Here is an 8,009-nt window from a genome sequence, read left to right on the forward strand (position 1 = left end):
GATAATAGATGGATATCATCCATTTCTTTCCTTCTATTCTTCAAAAGTGTCTAGAAGATGCTACCTCAGGAAAACAAGAAAGTCTTATTAAGTTATTTGAAATAACCAATTTGATTGATAACAATAAAGAGATATCTCAAGAACAAAAAGAAAAGTATCGAATATATAAGAATCCAATAATACTTGATAGTATCAATCATTTTGTTTCATATAAAAGTGATGATGGGAGATATTATTGTCAAGTTATTACTTCATTATTGCCAGTGTTATTTGCTAAAAATGAGAGTATTTGTAAAGAACGATTAAAATATTGTTGGGTTATTTATTCCTTATTGATCAAATCAATTATTGGATATTTAAAAGATTATAAAGCATTTGATGCTCCTAATTTTCATGATTTTTGTTTTAGTGAACAAGGTAAGTATGTTGGATTTAATTTATCTACAAATATTTCTTTATGTTCTGACTTTATTTGTTTTTGTTCAGATTCAGGGATTGTAGAACCAAGTATAATTAGAGATGCTAATTTGTTCTTTGCTGAGTTCATTAGGGACTTAGCTATAATGTGGAGACATGATGAAATGGCTAAACTTGTTGACACTCATCTTGATCGTCTTTCAATGCTTAAAACAAATGATCCAGAAAGAATAAATTTTCAACAATTACTTCGTCTTGAATTTATTTCTGTATTAGCTGAAAGTGATAGGTTATATCAAATTAATGGACCACAACTACTTGAAATTAAAGAAATTAATAAATTAAATGATCAACTACAACAACGACACACTTTAATGTTTATTATTCTAAGACAATATTTCCAATTAATATTAACTCATGATAAAACAATTAGTAAAATGGCATTACAAGAATTAATTAATATTATGAATAAATATGACCTTGACAAACAATTTTCAACTCAAACAGAACGTGATAAATTCTTTAATATGATATTTCCATTTGTGTTATTTATTCTTGACGATTCAGAAAAGATTAATGAATGGAAAGCAAAAGACTGTTTAGCAGATTTATATGATATTGAAACACTTTATATTATTTTCTTCTTCATTCTTAAAAATTTAAAAGAAGAAACTGTTCAACAATGGTTAGTTTCTGATTTCCTTCCAAGTCTTCTTAATTCATTACTAACTCATATCAGAAAAGCATTACTATTATTTAGTAGATATCCAAATACATTTATTCCTAATGCATCAAAAACTTATATTAAGGAATTAACAATAATGCTTAATGGTATATCAAAAAGTGCTCCGAGTTCTAAAACTCCTTCACCTGGGTTAAACAGAAACCAATCTTCAACTAAACTACATCCAGGATTAGGACTTGGTGTTTCTGGAAGAAGATCACTATTATTAAAAAAACCTGTAGAAATACCATCTGAAGAAATTCTACAATCACCTAGAAAAGGAGAACGGTCAAGCCCATCTTTAGATGGAACCAAAAAAATAACTGGATTTATGGAAAGATCAGGAAATGCACAATTTTTAGGAGGAAGAAATAGATCTAATTTGATGACATCATCAGAAAGTAATAATAATACAGGTAGAAGTACTGAAGATGATTTAATTATTGACATTGCATTAATTTCAATGGACTTTGTTGAAACTATCATTGGGGTATTAGTAAATGAAGAAAATACTCAAGCACTTGAAAGGGCACAAGAAATAATTTCATCAGTACTTTTTGAAGTTAAACCAAATGATAGTTATCTTATTAGTCTATATGAATTTATTAGAACTATGATTATAACATATAAAGAATTCATTTTTAAAAGACCAAACAACTTAGCTTTGAATTTACTAAAAAATTTATTACGATTTTCTAATTCAGCTACTAAAAACCAAAAGAATTTTGCTAATAACTTAATCTTCATCTTTGCTAAAACAAATTTCATTGTTACAGGAAATACAGTTGCTACAATAGTTAATGCTACAAGTGCTTTATCAGAACTTCAACTTAATGATGTTCATAATATTGAAGAATCAATTAAAGGTTTAGTTAATTTAGCAGAAAAGTATCATGATAATTTTAATAATAAACTTCAAAAATGCATTGAGTTATCACTTAATGAAGGGGTTAGAAGAAATAAATCATTAAAACGAGTTCAACGATTATATAAAGCAATTGATGCAGGTGATCTTGATGTTTTTATTACATTTGTTTTAGATTGTATTAATGTATTAAATGGATTACTTGACTTTACAATGAATGCAGAACCAACAATAATAAATGGATACATTGGAATGAAAAGAGATTTAGTTAAAATGTTTAAAACGAATGAGAACTCTAAAATGGTTAAATGTTGGATAGAATTTATTGAAGGTAAAGCTATGAATATTAATGAAACATTTAATGGGTTTCTTGAAGAAAAAATTAAAGAAATTAACATTCAATATAATAATTGTATTGAAAAAATTAATTTATTAGAAGGAAAATGTGATATCAATGAAAAGGAAATGAAAGATTTAGAAGAAAAATGTAAGACTAATAAAAAAATTGGAGAACAATTATTAGATTGGGCAAAGAGATCACTCTCTATTGATAGTTGTGAATTAGAGTCATTCGATGATGTACAATTAATTAGAAAGATTGAAGAGTTAGAAAAAGAACAAACAAAAAGAACAAATGAAGTTAAAACTATGTTAGATGAATACACTTCATTTGATAAAACACTAACAACATTTAAATTATCTTCTAATCCATTATTCCCTGTTACTAGTCAAGAAATGAGTGATGGGGTTAGAAAAGTTCTTCAATTACATCAGTCAAGAATTAAAGCTGTTAATAGTCATTTACAAACAAGAACATCGTATGACTCAGAAAAGGAAAGGTATACTAGTAAAATCCGTTCATTTGAAATGGTGATAGAAAGAAAATATTTTGATATTTGTGATGATATTATGACGTTACCATTTAATAAAATTTTCTTAAAAGAGTCTATAGATAAATTAAAAGGATTAAATCAAGTATATGTTAGTGATATCAATAAACTTACTCATAAGAAAGAAAAAGTTGGAGGACTAAAACCGTCATGGGAAATTGCTTATTGCAGTTGGGAAGAAAGTATTAGTTATGCTATATCAGTCGTCGAATGGTTAGCACAATTAATAGAAAATGTTAAAAATAATGAAGAAAACATATTGCAAATGAAGAAATGGTATGATAATGAAAGAATATTTGTTAAAACAGTAGTGTCAGCATATTTATGGGATGGACTATATATTTCATTAGATAAAGTTACTATGAGACAATCCAATGATTATTTGAACACTCTTGCTAAAGTTTCACAATATTTATTGAACCATGTCAAGGAAGCAGAAAAACAATATGAAGATTCAAATCATTTAATTGAAGATTTAAGAAAAAGAAAGAAATTACCAATAGGATTTAAATATCTTCAGATGGTACAACAAGAACATTTTCAAGAAGTAGAACCTTTAACAAAGTCATTTGTTGATAAATGGAAAGAAGAAGAAAAAGTAGAAAAAATTAGAAAAGATTACGCAACACTATTTGAAGAATTCTTTAATGAAACTGATAAAATTTCTAACACAGAACCATCAAAAGTTCCTGGCTCAGTTATTCAAAAAGTACAAAGTTTAAGAGATAAGTTATTAATTTATGACGAACAGAAAATAGATAAATTAAATAGATATTGTGACTTAAAAAGAAGTGAACAAACAGTTTGGGCTAGATGTTCTGCTTTAGGTATTCCTGAAAAAGAGGTAAAACAAGAAAAAGAAAATAATACTATTAAGTCTCCAAGAAGTCCAAGAAATTCCCTTTACCTATACAATGGTAGAAGTCCTAATCTTCAAACTTCACAAACTGGATTCCAAAGAGGAACAAGAAGAGGAGATGAAAATAAAGATATTATTGGATATTTTATTACAAATGAAGAAAATGTTAAACCAGATTGTTTCTATGATCTCTCTGTTGGTCAAAGAGAAGCATTTGATAAAGATTTAAAGGTTGTACAAGATGATATTGTGAAAATATTGAATAATTTGAATAACCTCAATGAATTAAAGAATCAATCACAAGACCCACAGTTTGCACTTGGTAGATATTATCAATTTGCTATGGACTATGTTTCTGCACCTCAACTACATATGACTTGGATTGCAAAATTAGCAAACGAGCATAGAACAAAACAACAATTTGTTGAAGCAGGACTATGTGAAGTTCATTTAATACTTTTCATTCACCATTTATTACCAAGTGAGTTAGTGTCAATCAATGTTGATTCTTTAAAAACAACTTTTGGTAAATTCGTTCGTAATACTTCCGTTCCTCCTAATCCACAATTTACTGCTCACCTTACAGAAGAAATGATTCTTCAACACATTACTGCTGCATGCCATGATTTTGAACAAGGTCATATGCCATGGTATGGATTAACTGTGGCATCAGTTGTTATTCCATATTACATTAAAAAGAATAAATATAAAGAATTAGGTAATACTCATGACTTTGTTAATAGGATGTACGATTCATTGATAAAACATAACGGTGATGGTGTTGTAAGAGACTATCTTCAATTTTATTATGTTAGATTATTCGGAAAAGTATTTGGACCAGAGTTAAATAGATGTTCATTTGTTTATTCTTCAACAAAAGAAAGAATGTCGTATTTATTAAAAGAAGTCACTGATATTCTTCCACCATCTTTTACTGGGGAAAAACATATTTTACGTTCCTTAGATCAAGTCAATGATACAGTGCTGAATGCACCAGATAATGAATGTTATATTCTTTGGACTCAAGTTCAACCAGTTTATGATAATGGAGATTTCATTCAATATAGTTCAACATTTAATTTTGATGAGCTATGTGTTAATAGAGAAGAAGGAGAAGAAATGCTATCAACATCAAATGCTCCAGCATTGAGTTTGTTTAAAAAGAGAACAACCTTACAAACAGATTTTGTATTACCTAGTTTATTAAAAAGACAAAATGTTATAAATCAAAGTGTTATTTATTTAACTCCAATAGAAATAATCATTGAAGAAATTCAAAAGAGAAAGAAAAATATAGATTATTTCCTTTCAGAAAGTAAAAAGTTCTTTGGAGAAGTTGCTTTTGATATTATAAGTTTCTTACAGAAGAGTATCGGTGATTATTTCTTTGGTTCAAATGATACTCCAGTTGGTAAGTCAAATGTCTTTAATACCATGAAAATTATTGATGTTTTAGATATTTTTTACAAAGACTTAGACCGTTTTGACATGGTGTTATACAATAAATTGTTTGATATTTTAAAAGAATCTACTAATTGTTGTTCTGAAGCCCTTGCAGTTATCAAAGAGAATTCAAAAATTAGAAAGAGTAGTGCTAATTTAGAAAAGATTGAACGTGAATTACCAAGAATTGATAAAGTTCTTGATGACATAGAAAAGAGATTAGAAGAGAAAAAGGAGGATGTCATCGCATGATAATTCATAGGCATTCTGTTTTATTCAATTGATTTTTAATTTCAATATAATATTATTTTATAGTTTGTATTGTTTGGTAATTCAAATAAGTATAAGTAATAATAAACACTCATTATTAAATTCTTTAATACACAACACTAATTGAATAACGTTTTCAATCATTTATTATTTATGAATAATTATTAATGAAATGAATGAATATATTTTGTGATTGTTTTGGTATCATTAAAACACAATGAAAAAAAACAAAAACTAATAAATTAAGTTTTAGAAGATTTTGTTTTATCTACTTCATTTACTCAGATGAGATTACATCATTCAGTCTCTAATGAATAAATTGCCCGTGAGGTACTTCTATATCTCTATATTCATTTCTATGATATCCACAGTGTTTCATTAATTTTTTCTTGTTTTTAATTATTATATCTTTTACCATCATTTCATATACAATTATTATACCTTGTTCTTTTAACATTCTTACTGCTCTTTATTGATTAATCAATTTGTTGTTATTACTACTGGAATTACATTCATTTTAATTTATTAAATTGTCTTATTTTTTCTTGGAGAGTTCTATACATTTCAAATTTGTTAGTAAATGCTAGACTTATCTTCTTATCACATGTTATTGACATATCAACTATTATTCCTAGTTGTTTTATTTTATCTTCTATATAAATATCTGGTATTTTATGAAATATTCACTTTTATTAACTATTTATTGATTCAATACAATGAATACTTCATTATTTTCAATTCTTATTTTGAATTACCCATTTCATTTTTATTGAATATTAATTTCATGTTATTCTCTCTTGTTTTCTTCTCTATTTCATCATCATTCATTATATTTATTTTATATTTTAATTTATCACATCTCCAGATATATTCTCTTATTAATTCATGTTTATCGATTTATACATTCTTATTTACAATATAATTTAATAATATATGTTTAATTGATGATATTTTATCATTACAAATACTATATCACTTTAATTTATTATTTCATGTAATCAATGCTTTCTTAATCCTACAAATGTACCATTTTCTTAAATTAATTTTAATTATTTATATTAATTTCTTTTTATATTAATATACTTCATTATTTTAACTGAACAAAATAAAAAAAAATAAAAACTAAAAAAACATAAAAAAATTTATATGAAAGCAGTTATTATCTTTTTTGTGGTTGCTCTTGTTTATGCTAATAAACAGGGGTTAGTTCAGTTAAATAAAAGTAATCATGAACTCGTATTAAAGCAAAATAAGAACGTTATTGTTAAATTCTTTTCACCATATTGTCCACATTGCGTACGTTTTAGTCCAATCTATTCTGAATTTGCAGTAAAAATGCAAAGTGAAGAAAATTTAGTTGTTGCTGAATTAAATTGTGTTGACTTTAGGGACTTATGTGGGTTCTATAAAATTAGAGGATATCCAACTGTGAATTTTTATCATAACGGTGAATTTGCTGAGAGATTTGGACAACAAAGAACTGTTGATAATTTAGTTGAATTTTCTAAGAGGAATATGAAATAATTCAATTAATATCTTCATTATTTTATTATTTTAAATCTAAGTATTCATCTGCTTGGTGACTTTGTGCAACTAAACGATCAAACTTTTCTTCTTCTCTTTTGATTTGTTGATTTGCATATTTTCCTTTTTGAATCATACGGTCTATATTTTTGATGTCGTGTTGTGTTAGTTCTAATGAATTGTTTGCGTTTTGTAAAGCCTGTTGATAAATAGCATCTCTTTCATCTTGGTTTAAACTTTGAGTTGATTCTTCTTGTTGAAGATAGTTTTCCATTAATGAGATTTCATTGTCAATAGCTGTTTGTTGTGTTCTTTTTTGAGGAATAACAGGTAATGATTTTTGAATTGGTTTTTGTTGGGCAAGTTGCTCTTTTTTGACGTCACAATATACTTGATTTAAGATCTCATCAACTTGACCATCAAAGTCTTTGTCATCTGATATTTTGTAAATGTCTTGAGGAATATAATCATTTGATGGTATTTGATATGTTGGCTGAACCATAACATATTCTTTTTGGTTATCTTTATTTATTGAAGAAGGGAAAGACGTCACTTGTTTTGATTGAACTTGTTGTTCTAATAAATTAACTCGGTCTTTGTACATTTTTAAGGCATCAATACATTGACTCAATATACTTTCATCTTTAACAAAAGCTAATTTTTGCGAAAGTTCTTCAATACCATTTTTGTATGAGTTAATTGCTTCTTGTCTCATTCCATTGTTTTCTAGTTCAATAGCCTTTTTGAATGTTTGAATTGAATGTTCAATAATTTCCATTTAACACTATTTAAATTTTAAGTTCACACTGTTTTTTCTAAGAACTAAAAAACAATAAAATTCAAAGTAAAAATGCAATGAAAAGAAGGAATGAAACTATGGAAGTAATTGTAGTATGGTTTTTTGTTCGTTGATTTATATGAACTCTTTTTTGGGTATTGAAGATATAATCTTTCGAACGACACATCATTCCTAATGGCGAATTTTCTCCTTTACATCCTAATTTTCCTGAAATGATG

The 8,009-nt window shown here is 26.6% G+C and overlaps 4 protein-coding genes across 4 annotated transcripts in view, besides 7 other annotated features; 2 read left to right on the forward strand and 2 right to left on the reverse strand.

Moving 5' to 3' along the window:
• EDI_023820 (uncharacterized protein) overlaps positions 1-5,450 on the forward strand; it is a gene marked incomplete at both ends in the record, with an annotated part of 7,396 nt that extends 1,946 nt beyond the window's left edge. The window contains one exon of the mRNA XM_001737540.1: positions 9-5,450. Within this exon, the coding sequence (XP_001737592.1) occupies positions 9-5,450 (5,442 nt within the window). The remainder of the gene's footprint in view (positions 1-8) is intronic.
• Positions 2,383-2,441: a sequence feature (AT_rich).
• A 31-nt stretch (positions 5,451-5,481) lies between the features above and the next one.
• Positions 5,482-5,512: a sequence feature (AT_rich).
• A 677-nt stretch (positions 5,513-6,189) lies between these two features.
• Positions 6,190-6,322: a microsatellite.
• A 53-nt stretch (positions 6,323-6,375) lies between these two features.
• Positions 6,376-6,411: a sequence feature (AT_rich).
• Positions 6,412-6,502: 91 nt separating this feature from the next.
• Positions 6,503-6,550: a sequence feature (AT_rich).
• Positions 6,551-6,567: 17 nt separating this feature from the next.
• Positions 6,568-6,609: a microsatellite.
• A 5-nt stretch (positions 6,610-6,614) lies between these two features.
• Positions 6,615-6,992, forward strand: EDI_023830 (protein disulfide isomerase, putative; the record flags this gene model as incomplete). Its single annotated transcript, XM_001737541.1, has 1 exon — positions 6,615-6,992. One exon carries the CDS (start codon positions 6,615-6,617, stop codon positions 6,990-6,992), a length of 378 nt encoding a protein of 125 aa, XP_001737593.1.
• Positions 6,987-7,028: a sequence feature (AT_rich).
• Positions 7,018-7,770, reverse strand: EDI_023840 (uncharacterized protein; the record flags this gene model as incomplete). Its single annotated transcript, XM_001737542.1, has 1 exon — positions 7,018-7,770. One exon carries the CDS (start codon positions 7,768-7,770, stop codon positions 7,018-7,020), a length of 753 nt encoding a protein of 250 aa, XP_001737594.1.
• A 219-nt stretch (positions 7,771-7,989) lies between these two features.
• EDI_023850 (uncharacterized protein) overlaps positions 7,990-8,009 on the reverse strand; it is a gene marked incomplete at both ends in the record, with an annotated part of 564 nt that continues 544 nt past the window's right edge. The window contains one exon of the mRNA XM_001733336.1: positions 7,990-8,009. This exon is cut by the window's right edge and continues 544 nt beyond it. Within this exon, the coding sequence (XP_001733388.1) occupies positions 7,990-8,009 (20 nt within the window).

This window comes from Entamoeba dispar, genomic scaffold (genome assembly GCF_000209125.1).
Source record: "Entamoeba dispar SAW760 scf_1105229460687 genomic scaffold, whole genome shotgun sequence".
In the NCBI taxonomy this organism is placed as follows: Eukaryota; Evosea; order Mastigamoebida; family Endamoebidae; genus Entamoeba; species Entamoeba dispar.